This window comes from Erpetoichthys calabaricus, chromosome 1, assembly GCF_900747795.2.
Source record: "Erpetoichthys calabaricus chromosome 1, fErpCal1.3, whole genome shotgun sequence".
Taxonomy (NCBI): domain Eukaryota; kingdom Metazoa; phylum Chordata; class Cladistia; order Polypteriformes; family Polypteridae; genus Erpetoichthys; species Erpetoichthys calabaricus.
The window spans coordinates 336,539,332-336,554,709 of NC_041394.2; the positions used below are offsets into that span (position 1 = coordinate 336,539,332).

The following is a 15,378-nucleotide window of genomic DNA, read 5'->3' on the forward strand; positions in this document are numbered from 1 at the left end:
CAATACACAAGAGGGACCATAGCATTGTGTTTCAAGACCAAGATCTGGACAGACTATTGATCACACCCACCCACTATTCCCAATGAAGATATAGGCTGGGGCAGACAAGTTGGATGCAGGACTGGCCACACAGCTGTCCACAAAGACACGGAGAGGCACATGGTTAGAGTTGTCCACAGACGCTTGAAGGTTAATGAGGTCTCCTAGGAAGAAGGTGTTGGATGGACTTGGCCCACTCCAGTCACCTGCAGGCAGGAATATTACAAGGGGTTACAACCACAACTAGTAGTGCAGATGGAAGGTCTTTATATTTGGTGTACACCTACTGCTCATTATAACAAGCGAGAAGCCCAGAATATCCTCAGCAGAGATTGTGGAGGTGTAGGGAACCCAAGTGGGGTTTAAAGCATTGCTGCTGACATTGTGGAGCCTGTGGTGGGGAGAAGTTTGTGTTAAGCTACTTCGAAGTCTGTCATGCTTTAATCTGCATCAATTCCAACAGCCTAGAGTATAGTGATGCTATCAGAGCGAACTTTCAAACATGAAACCAACTCCACTTGTGCCTCAGTTAGGTCATCTCTCACCTGTTGTACTGGCATTCAATCTGCACCACAGCTGGATTGGTTCTTACAATGGGAAGACCATCAATTGGAGAAGGATTGTAGTCAAGGGTGAAAGTGTACACTATCTCAGCACCCTGCATCTAAAGAGATGATCAGACAATTTAGTTACCTGGATTTGTAAGCAATCTTGTTTAGACTCCAAGGATGACTTGAAGTTTTACAGAGTTTGCAGTAGCAGCATTTAGTCAGACTGGATTCTATAGATGTTAGATATACTGATCCAGTCTAAGTTACGCTCCAAATGGCTTGGAGGTTACACCTAAATGCTTTAACATTTCAGGATGTAGATATTCAATCCAACCATGTCTACTTGTAGGTGGCTCAGATTGCTCTACCAAGTCACTGTTCCAAATCTTTAGCTTAAACCTGACCCCCTCCCAACACCTTTTGGTGTGCTAGATAAAACCAGCAAAACGGCAAAAAATTAAAACTCTTGATATGTGGTTCTCAGACCTGGCCCATGTTTGTATCAATCCACAAAACACTGAATTAATGCGTTTGCTCAACTTCATTACTTTACACCATATGAAACATTTAGTACAATGCATTGAATTTCCTGTACAGAGTTTAAAATGTTAGGTACTCAACCTTGTTTGAAGTACAAAATGATCAAGTTGTGGCAAATATATCTAAGTTTCTCATCAAAATACATTTGATGAGATGAAGGTGCTCCTGGGTTATTGTTTGCTAAAATGGCGACTTTGAGCTTACCGTTTGCCAACGTTGTAGCTTCCTACAAAAGTTGGACTGGGACCTGCAGAGACTTGTCCCTAAATGAGCCAATGGAGTCCAATAGTGGGCCAAACTCAATGCCCATGTAAAGAGTTTAGCCCGCATTGCAAGCTTTAAACTCGTTAGGGGGGCTGCTGTACAAGCCTTCAGATCTTGTACTCCCACCGAGGAGTTTACAAAGCACTCCGGTCGTTTATAGACGATGCCTCAATCTAATTCCCAACCCTTCCCACCCCGTTCACTTTGAATTTGGACTGCATTTTAAAATTTAGAATACTGAAATGCGCAGCATGGCGATTAGTCTAGTAGCTTAAACTTTAGGGCTGCAAGTCGGAATTCGACCGACCTACACGCTTCCAACCAGGCACGTACCTACACAGGTCAAGAGCGGGCACTACACCAGGGATGAAGGGTAAACCGGGTCTGGGCAAATATAGGGCTCAACTGTTCAAGGTACAGCCACGTACGACAAAGACGTTCAGTAACAGTCATCTTGAGAATGTAGATATTAGGTAAAGAACAAATGCGTAAGCCCTGAAGCAACTCACCTCCACGGTGCTCCCACAGCCCTGCAGAGGCGCTTCAATCACAAAAGGCTGAGCACCGGCCGGGCTAGTGACTCCACATCCACCCATGGAAAGATCAGAAGGCTGGACCGGCTTTTGGATGCCCAGCAAGTCCGGACTAATGGTGACGATCACCTCACTGTCAGTGCACTGAGCAGTTACGGTCTGCGAAGCGCCAGCTCTCGGCTCAAAATATTCCACGACCGCGGGCTGCTGGTGCTTCGCCATAACCTTTCGTCCTTTGAAACGGAGCTGAGCAAAAGCATCGCAGAGGAAAAAGAGAAGCAACACTACGGCTATCTGACCCTTACACCACATTTTGAAATAACAAATGGAGGAAATCCGCGAACTGCAGTAAAGGTCGACGCGTAGCATAGTCTTTATATACACGAATGAAGGCGTTCGGCTGATTAAAGTTAATAACACGTGCGCAGTAAAAGATCGTCAGTCAGTCACCAGTCACGCTTGAAATGAAACAACACGCAAGGAATTCTGAGGTTAATTACGGGAAGGAGATAATACAATTAAAATCACAAATTAAAATAGCCGCAAAAAAGTAGGTTCATCTCAGGTAGTAACGTGTCAGTTCTTATGTAGAACACAGGCAAGCAATTGGTGCTTTACCACTCGGAATGCCAAACCTATTTGCTTTACGAAAGAGAAGATTAGAGACTACTAAACTCTAAATGTTAAGGGTGATGTCTTCAACAAGTTTAATTTATAGAAACTTTCGGCGTGTGGGTACTTTGGAAACCAACATGGAAGATTTTTGTGCATATATGTATTAATATTTTGTTGACACATAAATACTACGCAAACAATGCAGAGACAATTATACATTTTGTTTTGAGTCCAATAGTGACGGTGCCTGTGACTGCTCCATGGTTATGTCATAATCTGGACGTTGAGCTCAGATTACATCAAGAAATGGTGTTTCTTTTTTTCTTTTCTATCTTTCTTTTTCTTTTGTCTATTGATGTATAGTGAATCAATAAATCAAAAACAATTATTATGGTTGGTTGAATACACAGGTGGCTCAAGAGACGCTGTGAACTGTAGTTCTGGAGCTCCTCTTTTTAATCCAAATTTTAATGTCCAGATAAAGAAAGAAAGCTTTTTGAATCACCTTTCAGTATTTTCTAAAGAAACAGTGCAGCTTTACAGTGAAGATGTTCATCCGGAAAAATGAGAAATATGCATTAACTCACTTTCAATACCGATGAACATCATAAGCCAGGATGTTGTGCAAGTAATGATCTAATACTAGAGGAGGCTTTGCTTAGAATTTATTATTTAAGAATGGATGTTTTATGTGGGATCAAGCACATGAAGTTGTGAAGTTTTTATGTAGTACAAACACTGGAAGCTTGAGTATAGGAAACTAACAAGTTTGCATTCAAAATAGATTTTTTAAAATTAAATTAAACTCACTTTTTAAGATTTCCTCGTCGTTATTTTGTGTTGAATTTACCCAGTGTTTCAGATTCTTAGGCATTACCGTGAGTAAAATCAGCTCGGTTCTAGTAAATAAAAACACATGTGACGCGTGAGTCACTGCCTCAGTGGCGTAGCGGAGGGGGCAGTCCGCCCCGGGCGGCACATTTTTGAGTGTAGCACATTATTGGCCAAAAGGCTCAGTACAATTTGTATATAAGCAGCAGGGTTCGGAAAAATATCACTCATGAATGAAAAAAGTAAAATTCTCTGATTGGTTCAAAAATAATTTTCAGACTGTCCTTCTGTGACGGCATGAGACACAGCAGTTTAAATTTATGAGGCAATAAGAAAAGTAAACAAACATTACACCGATAATAATTTCTAGGAAGATAAACAACTAATTTACCATTTATAATTTCGTTTCGTTATCAATCCGAATGAGTTCTTGCTCTGCGCAGAAAACATCCCCACCTATCACTTGTATACTACACTGGCTCTGGTTTTCACAGTGTAATTATATTAAACTAATAATCAGAACACGGCTTATCAGTGCGTCTATACTATATTCTTGTCTAGTTCATGCTTATAAATAATTATATGTGAAAAACGATTGCTGTTTCTATATGAAAACATCTATGCAAAATGTATCTTATTTTTTTTCAATACGTCATTTTAATTTTCTATTTAAATAGGTTAACATATTCAGATATGCTGGAGGGCGGCAAATTGAAGCACCGCTCCGCCCAGACCGGCAAGAACTCGAGCTATGCCACCGCACTGCCTTGCACCCAAAAGACGAGGCTGAGTCTAAGGAGTTCGGGTACACCATCTTTATTCGACTCAAAACTGGAACAGCACGGTTATTTATTTCAGCGGGAGCGACCACTCTACTTACAGACAGACATGGAAAGCGGGCAGGGCCAAGTTATAATGTCCCTCACATCACCTGTCGGGCGACAGACGCGTTGCGCGAGGAGGCAGTGAGTTTGCCATTGCCTTGGTGACGCTGTGACGCTGCGGTTGCCTTGGTGACGGACAAGCAGCCCTCGACAGACGCGTCAGTTGCGTTTTGGCTTGTCGCCCCGATGTGGGGAGGGTCTCAAAAGGGTTAAAAAATCTCCCAACACTCTTAAGTACATTTCCGTAAACGGAATTATTCCTTGTAGGCTGTAAGTGTTCAGGACGCAGCTTACTTTTGTATAAATAATTCAGCGCCATCATTTCCACAAGTACGTTTATGAGTAGCATCTACTTGACATTCTCATTGTTATTTACCTTTCAAATACCTTTACCTTCTCATTTTCTAAGAAAAGTTAAAAATATTAAATCTAATAGCATTTGGAAAAAATTAGGCAAAATCTACTTTTGAGAGCATTTAATTGTCTTCAACACACAGACAAAAACATTGCTTTGCTTCTGCTAATGCACAAATCTGACCATGTACAAAATTACTGTGAAGAAAGTCGGTAGTGCTTAATCAGATGTGCAGCAATTACAATACCACCTCATTTCACACCTACAAGAATTACAAATAGTGCAGCATTAATTATTAAAAGTTAATATGTAATTTTAGACATGGAGTTGTATCAAGTGCAGCTATAAATATACATTTACTGGTGATTACCTGTCATAAATTTAAACACAAAAAACGTTTTGCATGAATGTATAATGTGTTTGTGTAAAAATAGTAAACAAATGACAAAATTAATTTTACTTGTGATTTCCAAATAATTCATCTTTACCATAATGACATAATTACATAACTCAGAGATATATCTCCTTTATAAGATAGTATACAAAGTATCTGTTAATACAGGCTGCCACCTGCAATCCATACGAAATAGTATACTAAGAGAATATATGAAAGATTCTGATAGAAAATAATGAATACCTCTTATAAATAACCATTTTTATATGTGCCATGAATCAGAAAAATATATCACGTCAAATATCAATTGGACAACTAACGCAGAAACGATATGCCTTCTTTAAGTTTCCCCATTTTCTCCCTTGCAATGACGTTTTTGTAGCATCATAAGTTACCTGTTCTGAAACTTTTTTTTACCCAGGAATTACCTTTATATTGAAACATGCGATCCTGTATACACAAGTAATTTAAAAAGTACGCCGAATGTAAAATCTTCGTTAAAGATTTTTTAAATTTACACGAGCAACTGCACATCTCTGTGTCTTCAGACAATTAATTGCTATATGTAATTTATAAATCCAGTTGCAAATTGTGCAAACTTTGATTATCGCGAAACAAGCGCTCGAAAAATGGCGTTTGGAACGGAGGAAAAAAAGGACATTCAACAGATTTTGATTACGAGGAGAATAAAAGTTACTTGGCTGCGGTGGGTTGGCACCCTGCCCAGGATTGGTTCCCTGCCTTGTGCCCTGTGTTAGCTGGGATTGGCTCCAGCAGACCCCCGTGACCCTGTGTTCGGATTCAGCGGGTTGGAAAATGGATGGATGGATAAAAGTTACTTGTAGTAAATACTGTAATCACACACTTTCACGCTATAACTCAGAGTTGTGGACACGTTAACAACAAAAGTACTTACTTATATGCCTGCGATTAAGCCGAAGTACATAAACATCTTAACAAGCTGTTCACATTATCGTAGCTTATATGGAATGTAAGTTATTAACGTCTTAACAAAACTGCGCACATAAAAAACCGATATGAAATGTAAATAATTAATATCTTACCAATTCCAAGAAATGTAAAGAAAAGTGGCTTCTGTTAATAAAGACCCGCCAGTTCTATGAATATAAATCAGGTGATTAATGTGCACAAATCAGAAGCTCTTCAGTGAGCATACACGTATGATGGTCACTGTGCACGAATGAGAAACTGCCCAGTGTGCATGCGCAAAAGTAAAAGCCTGCTCGACTACGTATAATTGGATTTAAACAAAAAACTTAGTAGAGGCAATGTAATAAGTAATGTAAAGTTGAAAGTCCTTGTTATGTGTTGGGTAAACTATTAAATATAAGCAAATTCAAAATTTTAACATTTAAATGTCAAATAAACTCATTTATATGAGTAAAATAAGCTAGACCAAAAAATGATTTTTTTTTCAGCGTGGTTGGTCTGCTCTACTAGAAAAAAAAAATACTGCAGGCTTTAACTGGGTGGCATTTGAAAGAAAAAAAAATCTTCTGCTCAGATTTGAATATTAGAGTGAAAGAGAAGGAGGATGAAAAAAAAATCATAACAATCAAAAGGCAAAAAGTCAGGAAGTCAGAGAGACAGACAGAGACAAAGAGGGCAGAAAAAGCTGACTGGTGAGACTAGAATGTGTCATACTGTACTTGTATTTTAATCTTCTCAATAATGCACACTTCAAATAGTGCACTTTTGTTTTTCATTATTAATTTTGTGATAAGAAAAAGAAGATTGCAGGGTGGCATGGTGGCACAGTGGTAGTGCTGCTGCCTCGCAGTAAGGAGACCTGGGTTCACTTCCTGGGTCCTTTCTGCGTGGAGTTTGCATGTTCTCCCCGTGTCTGTGTGGGTTTCATCCAGGCGCTCCGGTTTCCTCCCACAGTCCAAAGACATGCAGGTTAGGTGCACTGGCGATCCTAAATTGTCCCTAGTGTGTGCTTGCTGTGTGTGTGGGCGTGTGTGCCCAGCTGTGGGCTGGCACCTTGCCCGGGGTTTGTTTCCTGCCTTGTGCCCTGTGTTGGCTTGGATTGGCTCCAGCAGACCCCCGTGACCCTGCAGTTAGGATATGGTGGGTTAGATAATGGATGGATGGATGGAAAAAGAAGATTGGAAATTGGTAAAGTTGCCACACAAATTCAAAAGATGAGGGAGACACGCATAAAGACACACACAAAGAATAATAAGAGAAAAGAAGAAGGCGTAGGGAAAGGGTGAACTTAAGGTGATGCTCAACAGTCCTACTCTCAACAATCCCAATTTGCAAACATTGTATTCCATTTTTAACAGAACACCAATCAATTAATACTCAATGAAAAGAAAAATTCTAGAAATGTCTTTCATTAAATTGCTTTGGAAGTAATTTGGCAATGCTGGAGATCAGGCCTGAAAGTGGAGCCATTAAAATATCCATGGTCAGACTTTTGTCACACGAGAGAGATGGTGAATCTTGGAGATTAACGTTTTGTTTGCATCCTCCATCTCTATCAAGCCCTTTTGGAAAAACTCAAAGGTGATTTTAAGTTTTAAGGGGTAGCTTAGTTGCAGGGCATATATGTAAGGAAGTGTATTAGGGCCTCGGTGAAAAACAAAATACGGACACAGTGAAGAAAAAAAAAAAAAACTAAACGTCGAGATTAAAGTCGACATGTTAACTTTATTATTGTAGTTTGTCATTAAAGTAGAACATTGTACACTAAACTTCATCTTAAAATGAATATTTAATTGAGTAGATCTTCCCAAACCCCTTCATAAATTATGTAGCGCATGAAATGCTTTGTGTTAAGCATTCCCCGAGCCATATTAATCACTACGTGCTTCTTAAACTGATTTCCTCTGCACAAAGAGGAGGCACAAGCAGCGATCACCACACAGAATACATTCATTTTACGATATCCCTGCTCCCTGAACATTTACAATGCTAAGATAAATACCTGATATCATTTTCATGATGAAATGCATTAAAGCATGTACTAATCATGTGGGGGCACGGTGGCGTAGAGGTTGCACTGCTGCCTGGCAGCAAGGAGGTTCCGGGTGTACCCTGCCTTGAGTTTGCATGTTTTCCTGCCAGGTTTACTCAGGGTGCTTCAGTTTTCTTTCAAAGTCATGTAGGCAGTGGGGTTTTGTTCTGCTATATTGACCCTGCTAGTGTGTGTGTGTGCTCGTATTCACCATGTAGATAGATAGATAGATAGATAGATAGATAGATAGATAGACAGACAGACAGACAGACAGACAGACAGATAGATAGATAGATAGATAGATAGATAGATAGATAGATAGATAGATAGATAGATAGATAGATAGATAGATAGATAGATAGATAGATAGATAGATAGATAGATAGATAGATAGATAGATAGATAGATAGATAGATAGATAGATAGATAGATAGATAGATAGATAGATAGATAGATACTTTATTAATCCCATGTAATGAGCTGGCGTCCCGTTCAGGATTTGTTCCTGCCTGGCACACGATGCTTGCTGGGATGGGTGTAACCCTGAATGGATGGCATATTTAAAATGTATAACAAAGATTTTTTAAAGTTCTGAACACTCCGTGGTCTAAGTTTATAACTAGTTTTAATTTCACAAAGACGTTTATCGTGTGGTGATTGGTTATGTGGAGAATGAAAAAGGAAGGATAGGAACTGGGGGGGTTGGTACGTCAGACAGGCAGCATGCATACAATAATGAAAATCCGCTCAGAAGAACATCCATTGAATTCTGTGTTCGTGTCTCTGACTACTAGATCACAAACCCAACATTTACACAATATTTCAGTTAAACCTGTGCAATACCCATTCATACATTCCAGTTTTTTGGAGCCTCGTCACACCTGCCATAAACTTTTCTACACTGAACGTACACCAGAGTGCATGTTTAATATCTGCTTTAATGCATTTCATCATGAAAATGATATCAAGTATTTATCTTAGCATTGTAAATGTTCAGAGAGCAGGAATATCATGAAGTGAATGGATTCTGTGCGGCGATCACTGCCTGCGCCTCCTCAATGCAAGAGGAAGTCAGTTTAAGAAGCGCATAGTGATTAATAACTGGATCGGGGAACACAACACAAAGCATTTAATGTGCTACATAACTTATGATGGCGTTTGAGAAAATCTAGTAAATTAAATATTTATTTTAAGATGAAGTTTAATTTACGACATTCTACTTTAATGACAAAATAAACTACGAGATTAAAGTGGAAATGTCGACTTTAATCTCGACATAAATGGCGAGAATAAAGTGGAAATGTCGAGAATAAAGTCAACATGTCGACTTTAATCTCGACGTTTATTTTTTTTTCTTCACTGTGTCCGTATTTTTTCACCGTGGCCCTAATACGCTTCCGTAAAACGTACTATGAACTATTTTAATTCTTTTTCTTCCTTTATAAATAGTGCCTCTAAGCACCACAGCCACCATTCACAGGCAAGTAAATACAATAATAATAACACACACAATTCTCTCTCTATCTCCTCCACTCCTCCCAGCAAGTGTTGTCTGCTACCTCCCGACTCCGGCTCCCTTGCTGGGTCTTCACCCATCCTTTATATGGTTCTTGACCTGGAAGTGCTTCTGTTCTTCTTCCCACGTGACTTGCCAGCACTTCTGGTTCAGATGGAGAATCCCAGTTCTTTAATCAGCCCCGGAAGTACTTCGGGGTTACCATCATTGTGACTTTGTACTTCCAGGCTATGGGGAAAACCTGACTCCCCAGGTTCTTCTTGCAGTGTCCCCAGGTGGCACCCACAGTGCCCAGCAGGGCTGTGGTATAAAACTACATGTCTCATGGTGCCCTGCGGGAATCCAGGACACCGCTACACTGCAGGGAAGCTTCCATCTAACGTCTTGAGGGAAGTATTGTCCCAAAGCGGTTGCCTTCCCCCATCCTTCCATTCTATAGGCATCCTGGCCGGGTTGAGCTGCCAGCCGTCTATTACAGTATATACATGTACATATATATATATATATATATATATATATATATATATAATATATATCCATTCCAATTCACTGAATCTGAACACAGGGTCACGGGGGTCTGCTGGAGCCAATCCTAGCCAACACAGGGCAAAAGGTAGGAACCAATCCTGGGCAGGGTGCCAACCCACCGCAGTGTATATATATATATATGTATATATATATATCCATCCATCCATTGTCCAACCCACTGAATCCAAACACAGGGTCACGGGGGTCTGCTGGAGCCAATCCCAGCCAACACAGGGCACAAGGCAGGGAACCAATCCTGGGCAGGGTGCCAACCCACCGCAGGACACACACAAACACACCCACACACCAAGCACACACTAGGGCCAATTTTAGAATCGCCAATCCACCTAACCTGCATGTCTTTGGACTGTGGGAGGAAACCGGAGCGCCCGGAGGAAACCCACGCAGACACGGGGAGAACATGCAATCTCCACGCAGGGAGGACCCGGGAAGCGAACCCAGGTCCCCAGGTCTCCCAACTGCGAGGCAGCAGCACTACCCACTGCGCCACCGTGCCGCCCATATATATATATACACTTGTGTAATACTCATATTTATACTCATCATAAAGGATTCAAAAACATTTGTGTGATACACATGCAGAGCAGGTTACAGATAATGGAAGTAGGAAAATTCGAAAGTCTCAGAAAAATGATAGTAAAGGTTGCATTAGCACAAACAAATGGAAAATATTACTCTGTGAAATAACGGAACAGCGAAAAGAGATCGAATAGTGTTTGAGGATATCTGGGGAACAAAAGAGACAAGGCAGTGAGACAAAAGGACTGCTGCTGTACAGACTTTTAAACATTTGAAGTGCTGTGCGAGATGCAGATCACGTGAAGAAGAAGAAGAAGAAGCAGCAGCAGCTGATCGAGCAAAGAGGAGGTAAAAAAAAAAAAACAAACTGTGTGTGTTTCCCATTGTATCACCATTTAAGAGGGGGTTTCAGAGGAGTGACCGCGTCTCCTTGGGGTGTGTTCAGCTCCCCTTTTCACAATGGTGTGTGGTGCAGGGGGGCAAGTGAAGTGAACAGGGGGCAAAGCACCCTAGTGTATGTGTGTATATATATATATATATATATATATATATATAATATATATATATACAGTATGTATATGTATGTATGTATGTACGTATGTATTAAACTTGCTTTAAAATGCAGCTATCTGGCTCAATATACTGTGAAACCCCGGATGCGTACAGCCACCATATCCCTGACACAGACAGGCAGGACATGATTTTGCCACACAGCACACTGTTTATGTACGTAGTCCAGCACACAATACTCACCGAGCACAACACAGTCCCTTTTGCTGCCACTCCTCCTCAAGATCTTCGTCCACTTCCTCCCAACTCTGCTCATTGAGTGGTGGTGACTGGCTCCTTTTATAGGGCACCTGGAAGGACTCCAGGTGCCCAATGAGCTTCTTCTGGCAGGACACGCCGGTGTGGTGGAAGTGCTGGTCACGGGCCACAGCAGGGTTGAGCTTCCATGCTCATAACCTGTGGCCCCACTCTAAGCCAAGGGGGCTGCCCTCTGCTGGTCCAGAGGAGAAACCATCTTGAAAATGCTCTCTCCCCACCCCGGATCTTCGATACTCAGGGCATCCACCACAATCCATTGTAGCATAATCACTTATATGTACAAATCCATGCCAAAGAGAAGCTACTGGGACAATACCATCATTGCTCAGTTCTTTAATGGGGGGTCACTGGTGGCTGTTCCATTCCATTTCACTGGAGTACAGGAGGCATTCTTCCTAAAGATGACTTCTAGATGTTCCCTGACAAGCCAAACATACCCACACATTTTGTATGTTCAGTGAGCTACTTGTGAAAATGACCAGGTATGGGTAATTACCAACTGAGCTGTTTAAATAGTCTATACATGGAGTGTACTCTTCTAAGGCTCAAACATATGTCACTTGTTGTCTGTCTGTGAACAGGACATCTGCCCGCCAAAATTACTTAAGTCTTCCAGAGAGAAATGTCCTAACTTCAGCTGCGAGTATGCTAACATAATTAGAGCTCATAAATCACAATTATCAAATGTTAGTTTTTGGTTCTGCTTGTAGTTGGTTCAACAACAACAACAACATTTATTTCTATAGCAAGTTTTCATACAAATGCTGTAGCTCAAAGTGCTTACAAGATGAAGAAAGAATAAAAAAAATGTAAAAATAAGACTAAGCAATACTAATTAACAAAGAATAAAGTAAGTTCTGATGGAATGGAGGACAGAAAAAACAACAAAAAACAAACATTCAAGAGAGCTGGAGAAAAAAAAACACAAACAAAATCTGCAGGGGTTTCCGAGGCCACAAGACCACCAAGCTCCCTCACTAGGCATTCTACCTAACTTCAATGATCTCAATCAGTCCTCATTGTATTCAGAGCTCACATGGAAGAATCTGATGATGCTGGTCATGTGGACCTCTGGCCTTTAATTCATCAATGTAAGGACATTTGATCAGGTGGTGGTGGTGCAGATCATCATCACCACAGAAAACCACAAAAAGAACAGCAGAGAAAGTAGGGGTTAGTACGGATTTCAAAGCTATGATAAAAATGATAATTCAATGCATATACAGAAAATCAGAGATATGTTGAAATGAAGCTATGAGAAAGCCATGTTAAAATAATGAGTTTTTAGCAGTTTTTTAAAGTGCTCCACTGTATTAGCCTGGCAAGTTTCTATTGGTAAGCTATTCCAGATTTTAGGTGCATAACAGCAGAAGGCCGCCTCACCACTTCTGTTAAGTTTACCTCTTGGAATTATAAGCAGACCCTCATTTGAAGATCTAAGGTTACGATTTGGAGTGTAAGGCGACAGGTATTCCGAGATATAGGATGGAGCGAGATTATTTAAGGGTTTGTAAATCATAAGCAGTATTTTATTGATAAGCAGGGATGATGAAACAGCATACAGAGATGAAGTGGAACGGCTGTCCGCATGGTGTGAAGACAACAATCTATCTCTCAATGTTGACAAGACAAAAGAGATAATCGTGGACTTCAGAAAATCACATCCTGCCCACATCCCACTCAGCATCAACGGTTTAGATGTGGAGACTGTTAGGAGTATCAAGTTTCTTGGTGTGCACATACAGTTAGGTCCATAAATATTTGGACAGAGACAACTTTTTTCTAATGTTGCTTCTGTACATTACCGCAATGAATTTTAAATGAAACAACTCAGATGCAGTTGAAGTGCAGACTTTCAGCTTTAATTCAGTGGGGTGAATAAAACGATTGCATAAAAATGTCAGGCAACTAAAGCATTTTTTGAACACAATCCCTTCATTTCAGGGGCTCAAAAGTAATTGGACAAATTAAATAACTGAACATAAAATGTTCATTTCTAATACTTGGTTGAAAACCCTTTGCTGGCAATGACAGCCTGAAGTCTTGAACTCATGGACATCACCAGATGTTGGGTTTCCTCCTTTTTAATGCTGTGCCAGGCCTTTACTGCAGCAGCTTTCAGTTGCTGTTTGTTTGTGGGCCTTTCTGTCTGAAGTTTAGTCTTCAACAAGTGAAATGCATGCTCAATTGGGTTAAGATCAGGTGACTGACTTGGCTATTCAAGAATTTTCCACTTCTTTGCTTTAATAAACTCCTGGTTGCTTTGGCTGTATGTTTTGGGTCATTGTCCATCTGTATCATGAAACGCCGCTCAATCAATTTGACTGCATTTAGCTGGATTTGAGCAGACAGTATGTCTCTGAACACCTCAGAATTCATTCGGCTGCTTCTGTCCTGTGTCACATCATCAATAAACACTAGTGTCCCAGTGCCACTGGCAGCCATGCACGCCCAAGCCATCACACTGCCTCCACTGTGTTTTACAGATTGTGTGGTATGCTTTGGATAATGAGCTGTTCCATGCCTTCTCCATACTTTTTCTTGCCATCATTCTGGTAGAGGTTGATCTTGGTTTCATCTGTCCAAAGAATGTTATTCCAGAACTGTGCTGGCTTTTTTAGATGTTCTTTAGCAAAGTCCAATCTAGCCTTTCTATTCTTGAGGCTTATGAGTGGCTTGCACCTTGCAGTGCACCCTCTGTATTTACTTTCATGCAGTCTTCTCTTTATGGTAGACTTGGATATCGATACGCCTACCCCCTGGAGAGTGTTGTTCACTTGGTTGGCTGTTGTGAAGGTTTCTCTTCACCATAGAAATGATTCTGCGATTATCCACCACTGTTGTCTTCCATGGACGTCCAGGTCTTTTTGCGTTGCTGAGTTCACCAGTGCTTGTTTTCTTTCTCAGGATGTACCAAACTGTAGATTTTGCCACTCGTAATATTGTAGCAATTTCTCAGATGGGTTTTTTCTGTTTTCGCAGCTTAAGGATGGCTTCTTTCACCTGCATGGAGAGCTCCTTTGACCGCATGTTGTCTGTTCACAGCAAAATCTTCCACATGCAAGCACCACACCTCAAATCAACTCCAGGCCTTTTATCTGCTTAATTGATAATGACATAACGACGGACTTGCCCACACCTGCCCATTAAATAGCCTTTGAGTCAATTGTCCAATTACTTTTGAGCCCCTGAAATGAAGGGATTGTGTTAAAAAATGCTTTAGTTGCCGTACATTTTTATGCAATCGTTTTGTTCACCCCACTGAATTAAAGCTGAAAGTCTGCACTTCAACTGCATCTGAGTTGTTTCATTTAAAATTCATTGTGGTAATGTACAGAACCAAAATTAGAAAAAAGTAGTCTCTGTCCAAATATTTATGGACCTAACTGTAATTGAGGAACTTACGTGGACACATAACACCTCATCACTAATCAAGAAAGCCCAGCACAGACTACACTTCCTGAGGTGACTGAAGCGAGCAAGTCTTCCCCCTCCCATCCTCACCATGTTCTACAGAGGCATCATTGAGAGCGTTCTGACCTGCTGCATCACTGTCTGGTATGGCAACTGCAACATGTTCGACCGCAAGCGCCTGAAAAGGATAGTGAAAACAACAGAGAACATTATTGGGGTGCCTCTCCCTTCACTGTAGGACATATTTTACAAACGCAGTGTCCGCAAGGCCTGCAGCATTGTGCAGGACCCCTTACACCCCTCACACAGACTTTCACACTTCTGCCATCCAAGAGAAGATACTGCAGCATCAGAGCCAGATATGCCAGGCTGCAGGTGAGTTTTTACCCCCAAGCTGTCAGACTCCTTAACACCTGGCTGCCCCCTGGGATGTTCCACACGGCCTCAACCACCTCTAATACCAGAACTTTTATACATGTGAGCCACTGTCCTGCAAAGACGAGTATTTTGCACACTGCACTTTCTTTCTTTGAAATATTCTGATCTGTCGTTGTTTACACATT

At 40.9% G+C, this 15,378-nt stretch overlaps 1 protein-coding gene across 5 annotated transcripts in view; it reads right to left on the reverse strand.

The window, feature by feature from the left end:
• Positions 1-2,286, reverse strand: part of LOC114642262 (zona pellucida sperm-binding protein 3-like) — a 392,210-nt gene extending 389,924 nt beyond the window's left edge. For all 5 annotated transcript variants that reach the window (XM_051926376.1, XM_051926362.1, XM_051926369.1 and 2 more), the window contains exons 1-4: positions 1,904-2,286; positions 585-703; positions 327-430; positions 71-245 (exon numbers count right to left, since the gene is read on the reverse strand). In XM_051926376.1, coding sequence (XP_051782336.1) covers positions 71-245; positions 327-430; positions 585-703; positions 1,904-2,239 — 734 coding nt within the window. In that variant the 5' untranslated portion in view covers positions 2,240-2,286. The remainder of the gene's footprint in view (positions 1-70; positions 246-326; positions 431-584; positions 704-1,903) is intronic.
• Between the last annotated feature and the right edge of the window lie 13,092 nt (positions 2,287-15,378).